At 38.4% G+C, this 24,006-nt stretch overlaps 1 protein-coding gene across 12 annotated transcripts in view; it reads right to left on the bottom strand.

Moving 5' to 3' along the window:
• DST (dystonin) overlaps positions 1 to 24,006 on the bottom strand; it is a 391,150-nt gene that overhangs the window by 144,873 nt on the left and 222,271 nt on the right. For 7 of the 12 annotated variants that reach the window (XM_063125037.1, XM_063125036.1, XM_063125038.1 and 4 more), the window contains 3 exons: positions 16,218 to 16,352; positions 12,125 to 12,213; positions 10,335 to 10,470 (listed from right to left, as the gene is read on the bottom strand). In XM_063125037.1, coding sequence (XP_062981107.1) covers positions 10,335 to 10,470; positions 12,125 to 12,213; positions 16,218 to 16,352 — 360 coding nt within the window. Of the gene's footprint in view, positions 1 to 1,166; positions 1,383 to 3,046; positions 3,197 to 3,521; positions 9,258 to 10,334; positions 10,471 to 12,124; positions 12,214 to 16,217; positions 16,353 to 17,575; positions 20,041 to 21,277; positions 23,972 to 24,006 lie in introns of those variants that run through there. The other 5 variants (XM_063125032.1, XM_063125033.1, XM_063125034.1 and 2 more) reach the window with 2 other exon arrangements.

Raw genomic sequence — 24,006 nt, 5'->3', positions numbered from 1 at the left:
TAGGGATAACAAGCCTAATCTGGACAGACTGGTTAAATAATATGATTACGGGCAAATTCACATATACTACTCAATGTTTCATCATTCAATAGCTTATCAATGGATGATTCACAGCTTAACATGAAAAACACCCTGTCTGAGAAGACATGGAAGCCCTATCTGTGGTGTTCATCTATGATGAATGATTCCCACATGCACTTCATTACTTGAAGTTACAGTAATCAAGAGAGGAACATGCCTGTATAAACTCACCATAGTGGTGGCTTAGAAGGACTGGGACTGCAATCCTATGTATACTTAAAACTGCGTAAGCTCCACTGAACACAGCTGGGCTATCTTCTAAGTAATAGGATTGTACTGTAAATAATCCTTTCATTAGGATTAACTTCAAGTGCATAGCTTTAAAGTTAGATACTTTTAAAGTTAGTCAGTGTGGTGTAGTGGCTAAAGGACTGGACTGGGAGTTGGGAGATTCGGGTTCTAGTCCCCACTCAGCCATGGAAACCCACTGGGTGACTTTGGGCCAGTCACACACTCCCAGCCCAACCCACCTCACAGGGTTGTTGTTGTAAGGATAAAATGGAGAGGAAGAGGAGGATTATGTATGCCGCCTTGGGTTCTTTGGAGGAAAAAAGGCAGGATATAAATTAGGGTGACCATGTGAGAAGGAGGACAGGGCTCCTGTATCTTTAACAGTTGTATTGAAAGGGGAATTTCAGCAGGTGTCATATGTATATATGGGAAACCTGGTGAAATTTCCTCATCATCACAACAGTTAAAGCTGCAGATGCCCTGCCTTCTTTTGAATCTGGTCACTCTAGTATAGCCCTTGCACTTTAACTGTTGTGATGAAGGGGGAGTTTCACCAGGTTCTCCATATATACAAATGACACCTGCTGAAATTCCCTTTTCTATGCAACTGTTAAAGATACAGGAGCCCTGTCCTCCTTTTCATATGGTCACCCTATATAAATGCAAAAATAAATAAATAAATAAATAAATGAAATAAAAAATACTAACAAATGATAAATGTGTCATCATATATATATAATACAGTTTAACTAAATTTTAGTTATATTTTACGCTTGGGGTTTTTTTAAGCAAAAGTTGATGAGGGCTGAGTTAAAAATCAATATAAGTAAGGAAGCTGCGGGTTATGAACCTACCATTTCAGAGTCTACTGCAAAGACAATTTGCTTTGCTCGCTCTGAAGACATTTCACAGACCACAAAGAAATCCTTCTCCAAATGTTCATTGCTTTCTTTAAGATCCTCAAGCTGTTCTGTGGGAACATCCTTGTGCTGATGTTTTAGAAATTCATCTGCCAACTTCATATCTTTCCGCAAAACAACAGCAAAGCCAGCAAGTCCTGATTCAAATGACTACAACAACCAGAGAAACAAAACAACAAAATTATATATTAGGTCTATTAGGGTCATGTGTAAAATTAATTGTACTGCACGATTTTACTGTATGTTTAAAACTAAAAATTTAAAAAACCTATTCATTTTAGAGAGTAGAGGTGTCATTATATACACAGCAGAGGTGGCTGAGGTTTCTTACTCTATGACAGCAAATGTGGCATAGTGTACAAAATGTTGGGACTCAAACAGAGAAGACTTGAGTTCAAATCCCAGCTCAATCATGAAGCTTATAGCCACTAAGCTACTATCACTCAAGCTAACTCATCTCACAGGTCTGTTGTGAGAAAATGGGATAATCCCACATACACTATCCTGAGCTCCTTGGAAGAAGAGCACAATATAAATATGATAAATAGGCCTTTAACATTTTTTCATATGGCTCAGGACACACATCACTTTATTTCATTGTCAATGATTCCCCAAAGACCCACCTGTATTAGATTTCGTTTCAGAAGAATGGCAAAGAGTCAGATGTGAATTTACGCGAAGTCATATGCAGTGTTTTGTGTTAAAGCAACTTGTATTTTTTTTATGATTTTAGACTTAGTTCTCATAGCTGCATTCACAAACAGTGAAGGTCAGCATTGGCATTTTTATTTTTTTTATTTTGCTACTAACAAAAGCTAAAACAGTAGTTGCTCTTTGCAGTGTGTGCTTTCTAGCTCAGTGTTCTGCAACTGGTCCAGACTTGAGATCCACCTCGAACTCCCAACTGGCAACATGGGACCCACTTCCACAATTTCGCAATTGCCGAGCATGGTGGCAACAGTTTTGCCACAACCCATCTGGACTGATCTCGCGACCCACCAGTTGAAGAACACTGTTATAGCCGATAAAGGATGCTCTTCCTATGCTCTGAGAAACTCTCTTTGCTGCCAATAGAGAAAGGCCTTGATAAACAGGGGGGAAGTGTGTGTGTGTGCTTTCTGACAGTCTGATCTAAACTATGAGACCACCCCTATAAAATCCTGAGAAGATTTGGTTGCTACCTGTTCTCGTCTGTGGGGCAGGGGGGGGAGGCAAGCCACTTGCTCAGATAACCAGCCCCGGAATGGTACTCGTCACTTCTTTGGGAACTGGGATGACTGAAGCTGAGAGCTGGGAAGAAGGGTTGTATGTAAGCTTTCTTTCCTTGTGTTTATTCTCTGCATCCATTTTCCATCAATAAATTCTATCATTCTTTCACACAAGTGGATTTGAGTCATATTGGTACCCTCAAATCTGTTTAATGTGTGGCTGGATATAAGACACAACCCCTTATCCATGTTATTTTAACACTCTTCTACAGTTTGTTACTTAGCTCAAGGTGGTTATCTTTGTGATTATTAATCCACATTAATGGATGGTACTGCTTTTGTATTTAAAAGAATTTAACTGGTAGGATGCTGTTGTTTTTGTTAGCTGACTAATGTGGATATAAATATTATGGTTTGTGAAATGTATTAAAGGGATTTGGTATACTTATGACATTTTATAGATCTTTGCTGTATTGTTATACTGATGATTTGGTATTTTAATGCTCCTGTGAGCCGCACTGAGCATTATTTTTAATGTAAAAGTAGAAAAATAGAAGAATATGAACTAATTTGTTCTCATTTTCTGTGTAAAGATAATTAGCTCACCTCTAACTGCTCAAGTTGCACCTTTAGGGCTTCCAAGTCATTACTGATGGGCTGCAGATCATCTAAGAGAAATTTCATATCTTGAACCACTGTCAAGTGTCTTCTCAGATTCTCTATGAACCAAGAACAAGGCTGCGTACCACTGTACAGCTGAAAATATTATAGAACAATAACTCATTTTAATATATCTGCGGCTAAGCAGCACAGAAACAGAGTATCTGCCTTCATTACTACTCACATATAACAAAAAAAAAAAGGTGGGGGAGAAAGAAAAGGTATTGAAAGTTTGAAATATGCCCAGAGGCTCATTTTACAATGAAACCACCCAGGGCACTTTTATCTCCTTGTGATCAGTGGTTGAGTGCATATTGGTAATATACGTGCCAGTTTTGATTATGCTAATAAGTGCAACCACCAACATGAACCAAACGCAGGCCTTTGCCTAAGACAACAGATTATAACAGTTGCTACTCACCACACTCCTTGGTACAGATTCCTTCATTTCCACGGCATCATCAGAGAAACGTTTTGGTGGATGGCATGGCTCCTCAGCTTGATGGTCTTCTTTCAAAGGAAGAGTATTATTATCTGCAGTAGTATTCTCTGCAGCAGCTTCTGGTTTCGATCCTGATGAAGTTCCAGCTCTATCTGAGATGGTGGCAAAGGTGTGATCAAACGCAGAAGGTCTTATCTCCTGATCTCTTTCGGTCTGGGCCTTCTCTTCCATTGTCCCGTTTGTGCCATCAGTTCTTTGTCTGCAATGGTCCTGCTTCAGTATATCAAGGAGGAGGTCAGGACTTCGGTTGTCAAGCCAAGTAGATGGGGTGGAATTATGTTTGTTTGCATTTGGGCACAAAGGAGCGAGCAAAGGAGCAGTTCTAGAGTCGTCGTTTGCAAGTTTGACATCAGGTTGATTAGAAACCTCACTTCCCCAATGGGTGTAATCAACCATTTTAAGTAAATTTTGCATTAAAGCTCTTGTGCCAATATAACTTAAAGGTTCGTCTTCCTGCTTGTAGTAAACACGACCATCTTTTATTTTGCTTTTAAGTATATTTGTTAAGCCTTCCCGTAATGTAGCAGGCACTTTAGAAAAACGACCTTCCTGTTCCTTGGGTGGGGGGAAATAAAGAAGCTGCTCCTCTTTTTGTGATTGTTGCACGTTTCGCTCGATGCTGTTCATGAACGAGGCAGACTCAGGGCCTAGAAGGTCGCCTCCCTCAGTATTTCCCACATTACAGTGACTTATCACGGCTTCAGGCGCTTTCTGTTCAGTGCAATGCCAGGAATCACCTATGGTGCCTAAAGCATTAGAAGCGAAGCTTATTGCCTGCAAATGCTCATCAGAACCAACTTCAGCCTTGTTACTTGCTTCTCCACTGTCTTTGCGACCCATATTCTCAAAGTCACTTCTGTAGCTTTCAATTACATGACACGCTTTCGGATGAATACTACCGTCTGTTTCTTTACTAGCTTTAGCTCTCATAGGTTTTGAAAAAATTGATGCAGGAGATGGAGGCAGCTGGCAGCTCAGTTCTCCTGGATGCGCTTTCTCTTTGCCATTTACACTTCCCCTTATCACTAGCACCTCTCCATTCTCTTCACAGTCTCTTTCAACATCCTTCAGGTAAAATGAATCACCCTCCCTTAGTCCTAAAATATTCTCGGCTTTTATATCCTCTGCACATTGCTTTAAATAAGAAGAAAGGTCAAACTGCTGCTCTTCATGGTTTACTGATTCTTCTGTAACAAAGCCACTGGAGTGTGGAACTGAGGCGGTTTTATTTGGAATTTGGTCAAGACTTGCTTTCATGTCACATGAGGGACTGATTTCATAACCATTTTTAACAATGAATGAACCAGTCTCTACAGGGCTTCTTCTGGATTCCTGGATAGTATCGTCTTTCAGAATGCATGCTCCGTTTTTATTCTGTTCTAGAGTGTCCATTTCTACTTGTGGCATATTGGTGACTGCTTCTATTAATTTTCCATCCTCTGCTTCCTGTATTTTCTCACAATTCAAACATGGCATTGATGCATCATCATGGTTTTTAACTTTGCTGTGGTTAATGAATAAGTCGCATTGAAGAGCTATATTTAACTCAGTTGCATTACCTTCTGTGCCAATTGCATTCTCTGATGTCATACCATTGCTTATGCTTAAATGGGAAGTTTGATTGCTATGTAATGCACATTTGTTTTCCATGAAAGGCTCAGAAGCCTGCCAATCTTTTTGCGATCTTACATCGTTACTTTTACATGGAAGGTCATCAATGCTTTCGTTAGCAAGGTCAGCTAAATTTTGTTTATCAACACTGTAGTTTTCAAAGCACGGTAAGCAATTTTTTGAATCTGAGTGGAAATTGTTTTCGGGATGAATATTCTTGTTTTCAGTAGTCACTGAAAGTTGTTTTCTGACTTCACTGTTTTTATTACGGCACTGTGAGTAATGCATTTCCATCACCTCCTCATCTTCATAATCTGTGTCATCAGAAGTATCATAATCAAAATCCACATAATCATAACTTTCAAAATCATTTTCATCTTTGTCATTGTCATTATCACCATTGTCATTATCCAGACATACACTTTCATGTTCACTTTCATCGGAGTCACCTTCTCTTTTCATTCTAATTCTTTTGTGCCCATTTCTTTGTGTTTCAATTTCATGAAACTTTTCTAGGGAATTGTCGATCTCTTTACTTTCTTCACTTTCTTTTTTCTGAACTGTCTTTTCTACATCTCCAGCGTCTTCTGCCTTGTCTTCTAGAATAGTGCCTAGCATCTTTGCATTCAATGCTGCTATATTCATGATTCCATATGTATCAGTGTCATTTGACTCACTAAAGCCTAGAATATTCTCCTCTTTCATACTCAGGTTGACCTGAAAAGATGTTCCTTTTTGCACTGGTTTATCTGCTGCTTCTTTCATGGCAAATGCACTATTGGTGGGCTCTGGAGTAATATCTTTCTCAAGAGCAGAGGAGCCACCCTTGTCAATTTTGGCCGTGTTATAAACATTACCAAAGTTATGATTGATCTGTACAGCCTCACTGGCATCTTTATGCTGCAATATGTCACAAGGGTCTTTGCTGTCCTTTCCTGACTGTGGAGTATTACATTTTCTTCCATGCAGTGGCTCAGAAGGATTACTGTTATTACCTTCTAGAACTAATCCACCACTTGTAAATGTTGACCTATTGTCATCCACAGATGGTTCATTATTCTCCATACTAGTAGTGAATTCCAGAGGTGGTCTGGGCTGACTTTCAGTATTGATTTTAATGGGTAATCCATGAAGACATTTAGTACTGACTTCTGCTGCGGACTCAGTATTTGTATCAATGGGGCCTTCCAGTGGAAGCCCAGCATGTTCTCTCTGAAGTGGCCCAATGGATTTATCTTCAGTATGATATCCCAACAGTGGGACTCCATCAGAATTAATATGATAATCAGGCAAAGATATATGACATAAATTAGTCTGCTCTGTAGGTTGTTGTCTGTCACTGATATTAATGTCATTTTCCAGAGATGCCCCACTTTCAGTTTCAGTCTGTTTCTTCAATAATCCATTAATCAAACTGATGTTGTCTTTCAGCAGTGGATTACCTTTAGGAAACGTATTTTCTTGCATTGACATACTATGGTGGCTGGTGGAGTCATCTTGTGATGGGCTACCACTTGTATGATATCTAGCTTCCAATGAAGATGCAGCTTGCAGATTGGGATTGTCTTCCAACAGACACAGAGTACATTTATTAGCAGGGTCTTCCAATGGTGGACGGACATAGGTATTTGTACAGTCTTCCTGTGATTGTTTACCATTCACATGAAGACAATCTTTCAGGGGACATGCATCATGCATTATGGAGTGGTTTTCTAATGGCAATTTGCCATTTGTATCAGTAAAGGCTTCTAAAGTACATCCACTTGTCCCATTATCAAGGTTATGTTGCAGTGGAGTGGTGTTAGTTTCTGACTGCACAATCCCACACTCATTACAAGCCCCATAATCCTCCTGAGCTAGTTCACTTAAAAGTTTATTGCTGGAATGCTTACTGGTGTATAAACTATCCTGAAAATCATCTTCTACCTCATCCTTGATTAATATACATTCTTCTTTCGTTTGCATGCATTTCAGCTTATTATTGTCCATGAGATGTGAAATATCTGTCCTCCCTTGTGTGTTTCCTTCTGTATTCATAGCTGAAGAAGCATTCATATCCAAAATGTTATCTAAGATGACTGAAGAGTTTTCATTCTCCTTGACTTTTTTCTTCTCTACCATACAAATGTTATCTTCATTCGTTCTTGATGGAAGGTTTTCTTGTGAATAATTTGAAAGAGATCTTTTTGCTTCAACATTTCCAGAATTTGCTTGCTTGGTTAAATCTTCACTCACTTCCACTGGTATTTCTTCAGAAGGTTCCAGCAAACTTCTAGATACATTTTCTTTTTCACAATTTTTATTTGTATTGAGTCCCTTTCTAGATCTGTCTTCCTGTTCACAAAATAATGTATTCATAGCACATTCGGACTGCTCTGATCTACCAGCTATGATATGAAAACTATTTTCTCCTGAGCCTTTGACATTCTGGTGATCATCGTGAAATTCTTTCCTGTTATTGTCACTAGAAATATTTTTGACACTTGTTTCTTGATCGAAAGCATTGCTAGTAATACAGCTAAACACTACATTTTCAGAGTGATGCGCAAGATTTGACACTTCTGTGTTTACATGGGTCTCACAGAATTGCCCTTCAGTCCCATATGTATTATAACTATTCTGATCCATTAACAAGCTGACAGTTTCATTTAAGTCACCACAATGCAACAAAAGTCTTTGCCCCGTGTTCGCATCCATATAACTATTTATCATTAGATAAGACATGAACAGTTTTTGAGTTTGTTGTTTGCAGTGATGTACGGGCTCATTGATGTCCAAAGCATCTACATCCATTCCATGTTCATGTTGGGCAGATGGGTGGAGTTCATAAGAAGAGAGCCATCTCGCAACTCTTTTCAAATGGACTGGTATATCATCCACATTAGGCATTTCGTCAGGTAGAGTAAGGCTATTTAAGATTGATGAAGTATTACTATCTATGACTCCTTGTCGGGCAGCATTATCCAGGCTGATCACTTCACAAGTTTCTGGAATATAAAGTGCTGCTATTTTTTGCCGTCCATTTAGAATTTTGCAGGCCAGCTCATTAGTGATCATGCCTTGATGCAAAGAAGTAGATACAGGAAATATTTCGCCACTATCTGGCCAGATGAGTCCAATGAAGCCTCGCTGTGCCTGTAGCACCAGAAGGGCACTAGAAGAGGATAGCAAGTCACACTGTACAGCTTCATCTACAGTTAAACGTTTTGATGAATTTGGACACAGTATCCCACCTGTCTGAACCTGATGAGTCAAAATAGCACAAGCAGCATCCTGATCAATAACCCCTTCTCTCATTGCCTCTTCAATAGTCATTCTGTGTCCTGTATCAGGATGAATGATACCCCCAGAAAGTAGCTGAGCACCCATCAGCCTGAACATGGTCTCTCTCTCTATGAGTCCTTCATGAGCTGCCCTCAAAATAGTTATCTTCCTTCCACATTTTAGTGTTATTGTGCCTCTTTCTTGAGGGATCACAGGCAAGAGTCTCAACCTTGTTTCTTTATGTTCTACAGTTCTTTCAAGCAATTCCTCAAGGGAGACCTTCTCTGCTGTGTTGGGGTCAATAAGGTCTCTGCACATGTCACGTCTTTCCAGGAGCTTGGTATATAATGCTGCAGAAACCAGGTTCTTCTGGAAAGCTTTTTGCAAAGTCAGCTGTTCTCTTGTGGCTGGTATCGTTAGATGCCCTCTGGAAAGCTGAATCTCAAGAATTTTAATAGCCAGAGATTCTGAAATTAGACCCTGTTCCAAAGCACCAACAACTGGGAGTGTTGTTAATTGCAGTTTTGAAATGGTTGTCTTTGCATTCTGAAAATCTTGTAGTTGAAATATAGCTTGTGCATCAACAAGTTCATGGGCTTTTGCTTCTTCCAGGTCAAAGCTCCTTCCCAAAACTGGTGAAATTAAACCTGATAAAATGAGCTGGCTCTGAAGTAACCGAATTCCAGTGTCATAGTCAATAAGGCCTTTATGAACTGACTGGAAGACTGAAAACATCTCTCCGGTGGTTTGATCAACGATGCCAGCTATGACTTTGTCCACCTAAGAGTATAAAAATATGGTTTTTCAGCATTTCATAAATTGTGAAGGGTTAAATGTTTGAATTTTAATATTTACCTGTATACAGCATAATGTCACTTACTTACCAGGCTCGGAGAAAGACTGTGAATGTTAGCAGTTCAATGCAGAAATGATCTATGTCAGTGATTCAACAGCACACGGTGTGATAAAAGACTGAAACATGACATGCATCGGTGAACCAAAAGCCTTATGCTCTGCATACCTCAGTAGGGTTAGTGGAAGACAACAGAGTCGATGACCCTATAGTGAGCAAAAAAGTTCCTGGAAGGCAAACTGTCATGCTATCTATGTGCTTTGTGAGAGGTTAGAATATTCAGAAAACAGTATGTGGTACAAGAACACACGTGCTATTCATGTTTACAGCATACAGCACTTTTAAGAAGATACCCAAACAGAATCAAGTATTGTAGCTATGTAAATGCATTGCAACTGGTTTGCTTTGAAAATCATCAATGGGGAGTATTTAAAAGGTATTGGCAAAATAATCCCTCTTTGTATATACTTCCTGGTATTTTGAAATATCTTTCAGAGGCAGTATTGAATATAATTAACATTAATCTATTATCTCACAGTTAGTGAGAGCTTAGGTTCCAAACTTATGTACTAAGCTGAAATTTAATGAACTTCTGGAATATGTCATACCTTCTGAGATACCTCTAGGAGGGCATAAAATAAGATGTAATCTACAGAACACAGAAGCACAGAATTTTGAAAGGATTCAGAGTATGGTTTTTAAAAAGAAAGGTTAAGTGATGTATGATTGTTTGCTCTTAGTTCATGCAAGGCACAAAATATAAAAACTTGTTCATATATAAGGTTCTATACATTCATTTATAAACATTCAGCTATAATTCCAATTACACAAATAGACTAGAAGTTGTCAGTCATTTAGTTCTGCTTTTGTTTGTACGATGCACACAATTCAATGCACCTTTTTTGTTTAGTATCAATACGCAATTCCACAACCATGCAATAAATCAAACTCATAAGGGTAAGCAATCTAACACTGCATACACCATAACCAGCAATATATGCTACCTTTTCATCCATATTTTCATCTTCTACATTTTGTTCCTCCTGCAACTGCTTCAAATCTTCATTGGATAAGAGTTTATAACCGTCTTGCAGGGACTTCACATGGTTTTCCATTTCATTTTTCTCTTCATCTGTCATTCTATGAAAAAAAAATAGTAGATGTGGATGCAAGTGCTAACAATTCCAGGACACTAATTCTTCTCAGAAGATATAGGTCAAATTCACACAGAAAGGAATTTGTGCCCCCTCTCACTCTTGCTTGACTTCTCCTGCTAGCAAACATATTTCATTTAATGTGGAAGCCAGATTCCAGCTGGACATCAGGAAAAACTTCCTGACTGTTAGAGCAGTACGACAATGGAACCAATTGCCTAGGGAGGTGGTGGGCTCTACTGCATTGAGCAGGGGAGTTGGATTCGATGGCCTTACAGGCCCCTTCCAACGCTATTATTCTATGATTGTCTGAACACAGGACCCTGACCTCTTATTCCCAAACAAGCAAGGTTTCATAATCCAAGATACAACTCTGGTTTACTATCCAGGCTTGTAAAGAGAGCAACAAGCCAGGATCCCAGGTTCAGATGACATGCTAAACAAACAATATCTGATTTGTTAAGTGCTTTGCAGTAGTAGAAGACATGGGAACTAATGAGCTGTGTGCATGAGCATGCAGTTTGGTCATGGTAAGCCAGAACTCACCAGAATCTTGGGTTAACATTCCATAGAATTTTGGCAACAAAAAGAAAACTGACTTCTGTCTTTGCGCCAAAACCCCTTGTATGCTTCATAAAAGGAATAATTATATACATTTGAAAAATCATTTAATAATATTACGTGTTAGCATATGTTTGCAGATGAAAGATAAACAATGCCTAGTTGTTATCAGTTGCAATCAAAAGAAACCTACTGTGCATGCGATCTATATAAGCACACAGAGGTTGCAACCATTAATATTCATAATTTATTTAGCACTTTAACAGCTTAACCTAGTAGCTTCTTTCACATGTTAATAGTCCAAGACATATGAAGCTTGCTCCATTCACTTAAGTGGAGAAGGAAGCTCCACATGACCATCAGGTAAGATGGAAAACAAAGCAAAAAGAGGTTGTGAGAAGAAAAAGGGCAGTTCACACATTCAAATAACTCAAGGCAGCATGGCTTGTTTGAGGGGGAAACCAAATAACCCTTCATCAAGCCATGGGTTATTTGAGGGTTGTTTGTTCTCGGTTTGAATGACATGACAAACTGTGCCTGGGCGGGTAACTTGGGAAATGGCAGCCGGCATGCATCACCAATTATTTCAGCATTCGAACTGGGTCTGGAAGTGGTTGGTGTACAAGCCATGAAAACTCCATTTAGTTACAATCTTAAAATGGAAAGTGAGAGGCTGCATTCATCCAAATTAAGCTCTATCAGGTACAGAGATGAGTTCAGGTTGCACTTTGACTCTCCCAAGGGTGTTTCTTCTTCCTAGCAACTCTTGGGAAGATCTCTCCTCCTACTTTCCATGTTAAGACTGTAATCAAATGCAGACTCCATGGCTTGAAGATCAGCCATCTTTTTGCTTTACTATCTTGCCTGATGAAAAGAGGAGGACTCAAAAGTTTCCACAGTATTTTGTAAGGTCTGAGTTGGCCAGATAAAGGTATTATGGTGATCTGGATTTTTTTCTTTTGGCCAACACGGTAACGTTTGCCTTTTAGATTGGTACAGTTAAGCTTTCAAGCAGATTCAGGAACAATATTCTTCTTCACACTACTAATTTTTAAAGACGATAACCATAATGAACATACTTATCACCATGTTTTGCTACAAATGACTGCGTTGTTTGCAAAGCCTCTAATATCTGTTCTTTCTTGGTTGATATTTCATCAGGAGAAATCTGAAAAACATGAAATTATGTTCAAATTTCCACAACTACATTCTAGAAATAGATTAAAGAGTAGCAAATATCATTTACCATAAAGGATAAAGCACAAAGGTTAAGTAAAAAAGGGAGTTGGGGTGGGCAGGGCAGGTGTGTGCATTTCATTAAGAAATTACACAATGTATTTTAATAATACCAGTATATTTTATAAAATATAAAACAATTTCATCCATTTTTATCTATTTTATCATTTAGTAAACTTGTTCCTTAATAATGAGCCTGACGGCACAATCCTAAATCTACTCAGAAGTAATCCCTTTTAGTTCAATTTAACTTATTCTCAGGTAAGTACTAAGGCTGCAATCCTGTACCCACTTTCTTGGGAGTAAGCACCAATTAATTAAATAAGACTTGCTTCTGACTTTGCTGTCAAAAACATGGCTGGTTATGAAAGTCATGTCACAATAAGGTTATGTTTATAGCAGACTACTGGGGGCATGCTAAGAATGATTAATTTTGCATGTAAACAAAGATATGCACTATTAATTAATCTTGTTTTGAACAATTGTGTTCTAAACTGTCCTTGTCTTTGTTTTAGGCAGTTTGTAAATAAGTTCATCCTACTTAGATTAAGAACAACCTTGACCCGTAACATGTATGCCATGACATGTATGTTTGCTATATGCCCTGCAACTAAAGAAGTCTGTTTAATTCAAAAGCTTGTATTTGTAGCATCTTACGCATAAGGCAGTCCAGTAAAATTTATCACCTAGTTTACTTTGTGGTTTTGTTTTCTGGAACCAGCATAGCTACCTAAATTCTGACCTTTAATTTTTTGTCTTATTCCAGGTCTGGAATTTTCAAACTATATCAAATGAGGGCTTCAGCTCATCGGCATTATAACTAACAAATGTAAGTTTACCTAAATCAAGAACAAAACAAAACAAAATCAAGGTATAGCTTGTCAACTTTAACCAGAGATGAAGATGTGAGTTTGAAGCAGTTCTCATCCACCTTGCCTCAGCATGGATTGAAGCAGATCAAAAAGGGTAAGTAGTACTGCTCCATAATATGCCTTCAGGACTATTTCTAAAGAGCAATGTGAGTGACTTTCTCTTTACTGCTGTTAATACTAGCTTCTACACAGCATTGGTAGCCTGAAAACTGTACAGATGGAATGAAAACGGGAGGATTCTTATAGGGGAAGGCCTGATAGGACGGATTTATTTTCATGCCATTTTTCCACCATAATGATTCCTGTTTCCTTATAGCAGCCCTGCTTCCTCTTATCCTATAGAAGTTGACAGAAGTGAAACTGATTAGACCAGATCTGGTCTAGTCCATTTCATTCTGAAATGAAACATTGCACTTTCTCCCTTTTTAAATTACAAGAGTACATACAAGGATACATGGGAGTGCATCCATACTTTCATGTTCTAATTTAAAACAAAACAAAAATCCGTTATAATAATTCCAAAATTGCTTTGGGCACTGGGAGAAGTCTTATTCATTGTGGTCACCATCCAATAGATGCCCACAACAATATACATACGTAACAGTCATGCTGGTTATGCTTCTAGAGGCTGGGTTCAATTTTTCCAGCATTTAACTTTCAGCTCTACCAAATACTAAAAGCTTATTTGAACTGAAATTGCGATCGGATGGATACAGGGTTGTTATTGTTTACTACAGACCAGTCTTCCCCAACCTGGTTCCTTCTAAATCCCATCAATCCTAGCAAGCATGGTCAGGAGTGCTAGGTGTTGTAGTCCAAAACATCTGTAGGGCACCAAGTTGGGGAAGGCTGCTACTGACCACAACAGCTCTATAACATCACTCTGGCTGGCTGGGATGCTGGAAGTTGTAGGACATCTTTCTGCCTTAACATGTATAGGATTATGCCCAAAGTATCTGAAAGCTCATTGGCCTAAACGATCCCAATGAAATAAACAGTTACTAAAAACAGCTACATCTGTAGTATCGGTGTTGGGGAAGAGCAGCTCTCATTGGCTGCACTTCTTTGAGGCTTAAGAACACTGTCCCTATGTGGCATCACAAGCTATTTTTACATTAAGGCATTTGTCCGTGTGAGTGTATGTATGTTCTGGTGCCACATACAAGCCCTATATCACTGAGACTATTTTAAACTATGGGGGCTAGATACTAAAAGTGCTTCCCTTAGCATGCACTTGCAATTTACTACCACTGTCAAGAAACCAAACCAATACAATATTAGCCTGCTGTCCACTTTAATATAGAATTACAAGGTGATACTATGGGTCATTCTGTGAAGGCTTACACTGAAGTATGAAGCACAACAGGAAATGTTGCAGTCAGCTCTCACATTCCCTGACCTAAAGGAGTTCAGCAGCAGAAAGAGGCTTACAGATGCCCCTCTCCTTCCTTTACAGCACCTTAATGGCATGATCTGGGCATGTTATATCATCCATGGTCTGGGCATGTTACATAATGCAGTGGTGTCTGATGTTTGTATACCTTCTCCACATGTATATTCTTACAGTCTCCCCAGGGTAGTGTAATTTTGTACGATATACAGTTGGATGCTACAGCTTATCATCCACAAGGAAACTCTGATTTGTTTGTGATGCTGCAGTCACTCACATTAACTTGGGTATTGGATGTATTCTGCTGCCAGTAAAATTGATCAACTCTAGTCAGAAATTTGAACCCAAAGCTTTAGAACTGCTTCTTGATCTCAGTAGTCTAGTATGATGAAGACTGAATCCAGGAAATGTTCTTTTGTATATATGAAATGCTGCAATATGGAGTTTCCCAATGGACACAAAAACATGCACACGCACATACATACATACATACATATACACACACACACTTCAATACTGCCATTGGCACTCTGCTAGTTCTGTTATGTCCATAGGACCAACAGCTAGCCAAAAGGAAGCACTTCTTAAAGCAATCCTTTAAACAACTTGAAGTAACTGTTTCTGGAATGGGACAGATCAGTGGAACTCCCTTCTGTTAGCTCTATTGTCCTGCCACATTCCAGAAATAAATGTTTCTGCTTGTTTCAGGACGTGCTACCTTCTTGTTGGCTAGTGGTAAGTCTGGTTAGTGAGTGGACAGCAGCCCAAAACGTTTTGTTCATGCTGAGATTTTCTCTGGAAATCATACAATTTGATTTGTATGAGTCTCAATAAGAGTCTTGTGTATTATTTATGTTTGCACCATGTGTTCAGTGTGCATACACATATGGAAGCAGTAAAAAGTGGATCATGATAAAGAAGGATATTTCAAATTATAATAGCACTGAAGAAAATGTGACTTTTATGCAAAGGGTATGGTAATGTATCAGCAGCGGCACTTTTACATTATTTTGCTGGCACAGCACTGACTATAGACTTTAAGGGCTTGGTCTAGAGGATACTCTTTCTCTTCTCATCTCTGATCCCCCTCCTCCAATAATTACATGGTGATATAACATCTGAATAGGATGTATGTGCACAGAATGCATATAAGGCTAAGTTGTGTGGTTAATAACCTATATATCCAAGAATGATTTGGGCCTACATTGGATTTTATATGCATATACTGTATTAGAAACTGTATGTCTACACATGGACATCGAGAAGAGGAGTGGGTACCACTGGTGGGAGACGTAGGAAGGCAGAAGCTCACTCCCCCGACCTTGACAGGGAAAAGGTAAGGGAAAGTATCATCTAAACGTTATTTTTGCTTTTTATCTTGGATGTTGTTTTGAATGTTGTCTTTCAAAGTGACTGATTCATCTAAATAAAAATACTCTTATGTACATTAAAATCATTTTTAACATTTTTAAACAATCAAAATGGTTTTGCTGGATACAATATACTGTAGGACGTACGTGGCATGTTGCTTGCGTTCATAAAGCTTGCTGCTGTGGAAGAAATGACAGAATGTGCTTCGGGCACATTTGGCTTTTTAACAGGCCCAAAGAAGAAGAACAAGCGATACATGCCCATGCAACGGGTGCCTCCTATTCTCAAGCAGCATTTTAATACCTGTTTCTTAGGCAAATCTGCTTTTTCGGCCTTTTCTCCTCCACCTTTGTTGAGGCTCTTGGCGATGTTTGACACCCATTTCAATAAGTCACCAGCTTTTTCAACATGTTCTTTCTTTTCCTCTTCCACTGACTTCTGATGAACAATGAGCATTGTAAAAATATATATATTTAAAATTGTTCTGACATTGTTATATTCACACAGAAACATAATCACATCATCCAAGAATTTTACTGCCAAAGATGCCAGATTTAGAGAAGCTTTATTTTTATTTTTTATCCCAATTACCACTGTATCATTCTTACGTAGATTTTTTTTTAAAAAAAAACAACCATTACAATTTTAAAAAGCATTAACCAAAGTGGTTAATTTAAAACACCTGCAAAAGTCAAAATAGGCATTATGATACATATTAACACATTCATATATATACACAGTTGACTGAATTCACATGACAGAAACCTTCCAACCATCACAGCATAAGTAAAATCTAAACAAGTATGTTTGTATTCAGAATTCTTCAAATTGCAGCCTTTTGCATTAGATGTATACCCAAACTTGGATGTTAAAGAGGTTGCTAAATCTCATAAAATACTCAAAAGCTTTGCAGTCAACATAGCATTTTACATGTTTGTCATTTGAGATGCATAAAAGATCAAAGAAGAATCACCACAGTTTAACCATTTTATAGCCAAACTCTATTGATGATTTCAGGTTTCATTTTCAAAAATATATAAAGTATCATGAGAAAAAATATAGGGTGAAAAGACAAAAATGATAAACATGTAACAAAGTTTTTTTCTGAAATTTCCGTAGTTACTGAGTGTGTTAAATCCTTATAATTTAGGATGCAATTTTATATATGCCTACTAGGTAGCAAGCCACTGAAAGGAGTGACTTCCATGTAAAAATGCCTAGGATTGCATTATTAGAAAAACGTTAAAACTTAGTGACAGTCTCCCCACCACATTAAACTTTGCACCTCCAAATACATAACCTTCCAAATATACTTATTTATGGCACTGGTCTATGAATCTTCACAGGTTTACTAGCATGCATTTTATTAGTCAGATGTATATGGGCACAACCCAGCCGAATGTAAGAATTCAAGTGCCACTGATTTCACTGGGAGAATTTACAAGCTCAGCTTCCTACTTAATTTTGATTGTACTATACCTATTGTTTACAAGATTGCATTGCATCATGTTGAGATGACTAAGGCCCCATTCAGACAACACGCTAAACGATGCTGCTTATCCACAAAATGGTTAATGGAATACATTAAGGTTAATGCATTCCATTAACCATTTTGTGGTTAAGCAGCATCGTTTAGTGTGTTGTCTGAATGGGGCCATAGTGTTTTACTTATGAAGATTTTCCAAAGTCAGCCAGAATGGCAAACAAGCAAACAACCCACCCCAAACACAAACGTAAAATACATTACTATCACAATGATCCAAGTTTTACACTTTTAGAACACAGTAAATGGTTTATATCATTTATACAAAACAGATGCACAGTCCAGACATAGTTTAATTGTATTTAGGTCCCAATGATTTTAAGAAGAGAGGGGTTGAGTGGTAGCTTAAATTTTCTATCGAAATCAATGGAACATAAATGTGTTTAATTTTGATCAAATTGTGCTTCAGGGCTAGAAGCATGGAGCAGCATTAAATTTAAAGTACGCAGAAAACTATATACAAGGAAAGTCAAAATGCTTTGCCCTATTTAATAGGAGCTCTATTCAACAACACAACGAAACTAAGGAATATTTTCCATGACCTGGGTACTTGAAATTATTGCAGGGTGTTTTAATAACTTACGGCCCAACCCTATATAAGTCTACTCAGGAGTACATCCCATTGAGTTCAGTGGGTCTGAATGACAGGTTATAAGATTGCAGCCTTCAGTTGTTAAATCATTACTGTGTGGAAAAATAGAGCCTAGAAATTCCTGAAGAAATGACCTCAGCTGCTTCTAGTAATCGTAGCCCTGTGTGACAGTCAAAAACTGCTCGTTCAAGAGCTTCTTTATATGTCAATTTCTTTTTTGTCTTAGGGCATGTTATACTTTTTAGGTAAAATTTGTCATCTTTCATCTTTGTAGCAGTGACAGCATCAACAATACCACCCTTAATAGCTTCTTCCATTGATAATCTAGAATGAGATTTGGGATCTATCAACCCGCCAGTCAAATGCTGATACTCTAGGCAGCGAATGCCCATTTCCTTGTCTAGGACACTTAAATTCATCGCTTCAGTTGCTGATATGGGACTTTTTGATATGGGATGAATAATCCCAGTAAAGACCAGTTCGCACTGCTGGATATGCTTAGCAGATGCCTCATCAAGCAGCTCCCTTTGCAAGGCCTCTGCCACACTATATCTCTTCCCAGTAAAAGGATCGATTATACCTCCTGTACTGGCTTGGGCTTCTAGGCATCTCAGAGCTGTGATTCTATCCAACAGGTTCTTGCGAGAAGCTTTCAGAACAGGCACTCTCTCATTTGTCTCAGACATCCAGATACCAGCAATCGGACTGGTTAGATCTGTACATGGTTTGGAATTACTCAGCAAAATGTCACCAAGCTCACTGGCTGTGATTTCCCCTTCCTTGTATTTACTGACCAGCGTTCTGTCAATTTTATTATCAGCTAATGCCTCATCAATATTGAACTGTATTCCAGTTTTCAGATCTGTCAGCAAAAGGTAAGAGTTACCCTGGGAATCAAAGCATGTGGATTCTTTCCACTGAAATTCCTGTCCTGATAGCTCAAGATAGGTACTTTTGTCTAGAAGGGCTTTTCTATAAGCCTCATATGAGGTCATTTCTGCTCCAGTTTTGATATCAACTACAGACAGTTTATGCACTTTTTCTGCAGATGGAGTGGTTATTTTTCTCTCCCCAACAGGGAGTAGGAAGCATTTGCTATCTATATCATACAAGCATAGCCTCAGCAAATCATTATAATACATGGCTTGCCTATTATTGGGATTCTGAAAGCATTTTTGATTACTGGAAGGTTCATATAAAAAATTCAGAATGGTGTTATTCAGCAAACCCATTTGTACCGCAACTTCAGGAGGAATACGGACACTTCTTACGGGGTCAATAACGCCTCCGCATGCAATCTGAACTTCAATAATATTTTTGCCTTTCTGCCTGTCCAGAGTTCTGGTTTCAATTGCTTGATAAACAGAGAGCTTTTTCCCAGAAAATATATATCCCAAAACTGCTTTTTCTGCCTCAAGAAGTCTGCCTTTGTATTCATAATCTACAAGTCCCTTGACAACTGACTCATCAACTGAACATTTTTGACCTGTTGCAGGATCAATGATAAAACCAGTGGCAGCCTGGGCTTCCAGCAGTGCTAACGCTGCTGCTTTTTCTATTATTCGTTGCTTAGCTGCAGAAGCAAATGATATTTTTTCTTTGCTAGTTTCAATGTACAACCCAGCTATTGCAGTAGGCTTTGTTAAGAACATCTCAAGATCCTTTTGAACCTCAGCAATGGCCTTCTTCCCTGAATGGAGCTGTTCAACTGTGTTCATGTCTAGAAGTTTAACTTCAATCAACTGCCTGGCAGATACATCATTTCGAAGACCTTGAAATTTGACATTATCATATTCAGAAGGAATCACATTGACCTCCTTGGCTTGCCTTTCCTCTAACACTGAACTCATATTTGATATATCTTCACTCCTAAACCCTTCTGATGATCTGTATCCCTCAAGCAGTCTTCCTTCTTTACCAAGTTTCTTGCCATTTTCTTGATCTAATGTAGTAACTTCAACATGTACACCATACTGCTTGTTGTTCACTATCTGTAAATAGGAATATTTTTGACACAATGAAGGATATTATATTTAAAAAGTAGTATTACATTGTTAATCTAACCCATAACCAGAAAAACATGCAGAATATGAACAGCAAACACTAAGAGTAAGACAACTTTATTAGCAATGACAATAAGAAATATATTTAAGCAAGAAAGTTGAATGGAAACACAGCAAAGAATAAAAATAGAATAGCTCTTTTGAATTTTGCACAATAAGACTACAATTATTGTAGTCCTTCTAACAGAGAACTCAGGTGGTAAGTGTTTATAAGACGATAGCCAAAACAGAGCCACCGTGAAATAACAGTGTGGTATCAGCATACCAAGACAAAGATTCACAGAAGTATCAAAAAATCTTTTTTAAAAAAAGCCTGAAGACAAAAAATACCAATGAGGACTGAGCATACACAGCCATGGAATACAGAGTAACAACAGAAAAGAATATGAAATACAGAAGGGGATGTCAAGAGTGGAATGACCTTCTTGGAAGTCCCACTCGTAAATGTGTAATACAAATGTGAAGAACGTGATTTGTGCATTTCTATCTTCCGTGTCGAAAAACATCTACTCACTTTCAGTAGCAAGCCATATATGCAAGCTGTGCAATTATAGAGACAGCTCTTGGGATTTTCCACAATTATTGTTCTATAGCTTCAGAGGGAGCCCTTGAGCCCTATATTGTCCACCTAATATATAAATCACATCTGAAATACGTAGGCCAGCCTGCAACACTACAAAAATAACACAGCAGGCCATAGGAAAGAACTGCATATTTTGCTTCCACCTCATGTTTTGTTGAAAACTCAAGTAGGGAACCCCTACAAGATGGGTGTGTGGGGTGTTTATGGAATTTTGGAGGGTGGAATGGGTTATGGATGCGTCCTTCTGCCTGCTGTTTTTGCTCTGCAGAATGCCTCCTCCTGACACCATTTTTGAGTAGAAAAGTAAGCTGTGCTGTCTATTAGGTACCTGTTTTCAATAGAAGGGAAAGCCTTTGGAGGGATTGATTTTGTGTTCCCACATCTGCAAGCAATTTCTGGATGTGTACATATCTTTTGGTCATATAATATATGCCTGTACATAACTTCTGTAAAATGTTTAAGAATGTTGTTTCACCAGATTAGATGAAAACATAAAATATGACAGAAAAGCATTAGGAATATTAAAGAACCAAAAGCACACGCACCGACACACACAGAGCAATATCAAATTGTAGGATGTACCTCCAAAGGATGTAGATGCTTCCCTAATCCCACTTCATAACTGTCTTCATGACTGGAATTGAGGAATTTGCTGTCTCTCAATTTATCTATTTCTGACATTCTTGTGACAGGTTTGGTCTTATCAATGGTTAACTCAAACTGTGTGCTTGTCTGGGAAACATACTCAGCAAAGGATTGTTGGCTTATTCCATTTTCCAGTGAGTGGGTTACTCCAGATAGTTGAAATGGCTTCTCTCGTTGCAAAGAATCAGTAGCAACCAGTTGCAATTTTGGTACAGTCAGAGGTTCAGATTTGCGTCCTGGACTGCTGATTTCAATGTGTCGTCTTCTTAATAAAGGAGAGGTTCTTGTGCAGAGGTTAAGTTGTTCAAAATCTCTTGGCGAGGTATCTCCCTGGTAGCTAAACCCGTTTCCCTTCCACCCAAAGTCTAACTGGATGTTTCTTTTGTTTATCTCATTCTGAAACAAACGCAGCTGATTGCAATGCTCCCTGTTTTGCAGGTCTATTTGATACTTCAAGTTCTCTATCGTACGCTTCTGCATTTGTAATTCTTCTTCTAGCTTGCGATATTTCTGCAAAAATTCCATTTCGGCATGCTTCCCTTGCTGTAGTTGCTCACGACATTTCTGAAGTCGGTCTTGCAGCTCTTCAATTTGAATCTTATACATTCTGATATTTTCTTGAGCCATATGCCTTTCTTGCTGTAAGGTGATGCATTCCATCCGTATGCCTGATATGTCATTTTCAGCAATGTTGTGTGATTCCAAGAGTTTTTCAAATTTCTTCCTAAACTCTTCAGCAGAATGCTTAAATTTAATTGACTCTTCCTGAAGCAAAGCAACCTTTTTGCGTGCAGTCTGTTCATCTAAGGTCTTTTGGTGGAAATCATCCTGCAACTTCTTCATCTTGCTATTGAGCTCTTGAATATGAGCTTGCTGCTGCTGGAATTTCTGCTCACTCATCTTCATTTCCATAGTGAATGTACTCAACTTGGTACTTAGGTTCCTTACCTCCATCTCAGCATTCATGTTATAAGCATTCTCCCTGTCACATTTCAGCTTAAACTCTTTGGCTACATCTTTTGTTTTTATCAACTCGTCCTCTAGTCTCTTGATTTTATCCAAATGCTCTTGTTCAATTATTATCTGTTTGTGCAGTTGTTCATTTGTGACACGTAGCTGCTCTTTGAAGCTTTCAACCAGAGCGTTTAATTCATCATTTTTTCTGTCAATAATTTGTCTCTCAATAATTATCTGCTCTGATTCAGTCCGCACATCAGTCATCATTATTTTGGTCTCACTATTCAATCTACTAAGGTCCTCCACCTTTTGTTTTAATTTTTCTACCAAGTGATTACTATTTGCTAAATCATCATTCAGCCTTTGAATCTTCAGCTGACTTTCTTTTTCTTCTCTTGTCTTTTGAAGCAATTGCTCCTGCATTTTTCTAAGTTGTTCCTGCAAGGTGCTTGCTTCCCCTTTGCATGAAAGAGTTCTCTGCTCAGCTACCAGTTTTTCTTGCTGAAGTGAAGTGATTTGTGAATTTAACTGCTGAATAGTAATTTCAATGTGTGTGTGTGTTCTAGCCAGCTCCTCCAGCTCCCTCTTTAATTGTGCCTTTTCCTTTTGAAGAGACCTCAACTCTTCTTGATACTTCATATTTATTTTTTTAAGCTCCATGGCTTCTTGCATAACATCTTCAGCTCTGCCTGTGGTTTTGTGCAGCTGCCTGTCAAGTTCTTTCAGTTGCTCCAAGTACCCTTGCTCTACCAGCTCCTTCTGATCCAGCTCTATTTTAAGGCACCTGAGAGAATTATTGGCCTCATCTAGCTTTTCCTTTAGTAAACGAGCCTTCTCTTCAGAGGATGCATTCTGCAGCTCAAGTTCATTCAGTTCATATTTTAAATCCTTAATTATTTTTTCAGACTTTTTGTTGGCAAATGTTAATTCATCTACCAGTTGCTGGAATTCCTCTATATTCTTTATTTCTTGCTTTTCTCTGGAAATGTCTGAACATGTTGGTAACAGAATTTCCCTTCCTATTACAGTAATTTGCCTTTTAATTTCAGTTATTTCCTTTTCTCTGAATTTGTTTTTCCCTAGACTACCTTGAAATTCATGGTCTTGTTCCATTTCCTTGATTAATTTCATCAACTTCTCTTCTTCAGCAGTTTTCTTCTTCAGCTCTTCCATTAATGTTTTCTTTTGCTGCTCCAGATCTTGAAGATTTGTGTCTTTCCTTTTCAAATGATCTTCAAAAGTCTTTCTAATCATGTTACTTTCCTCTAACTGAATTCTGAAAGCTCTGAGGTTGTCTTCAACTACGCTTCTTTGAGCCTCGGCTTTCACAGCAAGCTGTTTCACACGTTCTAACTCCTGCTCTGCAGCTTGTTTATCTTTAGCAATATCCTCCAGTTCCATGCGATAACGTTTTGCCTCTTGTTCAGCCTTGGTTTTCTGGAGAGAGATATCTTCAATTTTCTTCTGCTGTTTCTTCAGTTCTTTTTCTGCATCTTCCTTTGCTTTTGGAAGTTCTTCTTCCAGTTGGAACTTCTGCTTTCTCAACTCCTTCAACATCTCCTCAAGTTCATTTATCCTTTCTAGAAGTTTCTTGTTATCATTCACTACTGCCTTTTGTTGCTGCTCCAGATCAGAATATTCACCACGTACTAGTGCCTCCTTATTCTTGAGGATCTGAAAACAAAGTCAAGAAAGAAGAAACATTAAAA

Source organism: Elgaria multicarinata, chromosome 4 (assembly GCF_023053635.1).
Source record: "Elgaria multicarinata webbii isolate HBS135686 ecotype San Diego chromosome 4, rElgMul1.1.pri, whole genome shotgun sequence".
NCBI lineage: Eukaryota > Metazoa > Chordata > Lepidosauria > Squamata > Anguidae > Elgaria > Elgaria multicarinata.
Note: the sequence above shows the minus strand (reverse complement) of the source record. Positions and strands in the feature narration are given on the sequence as shown.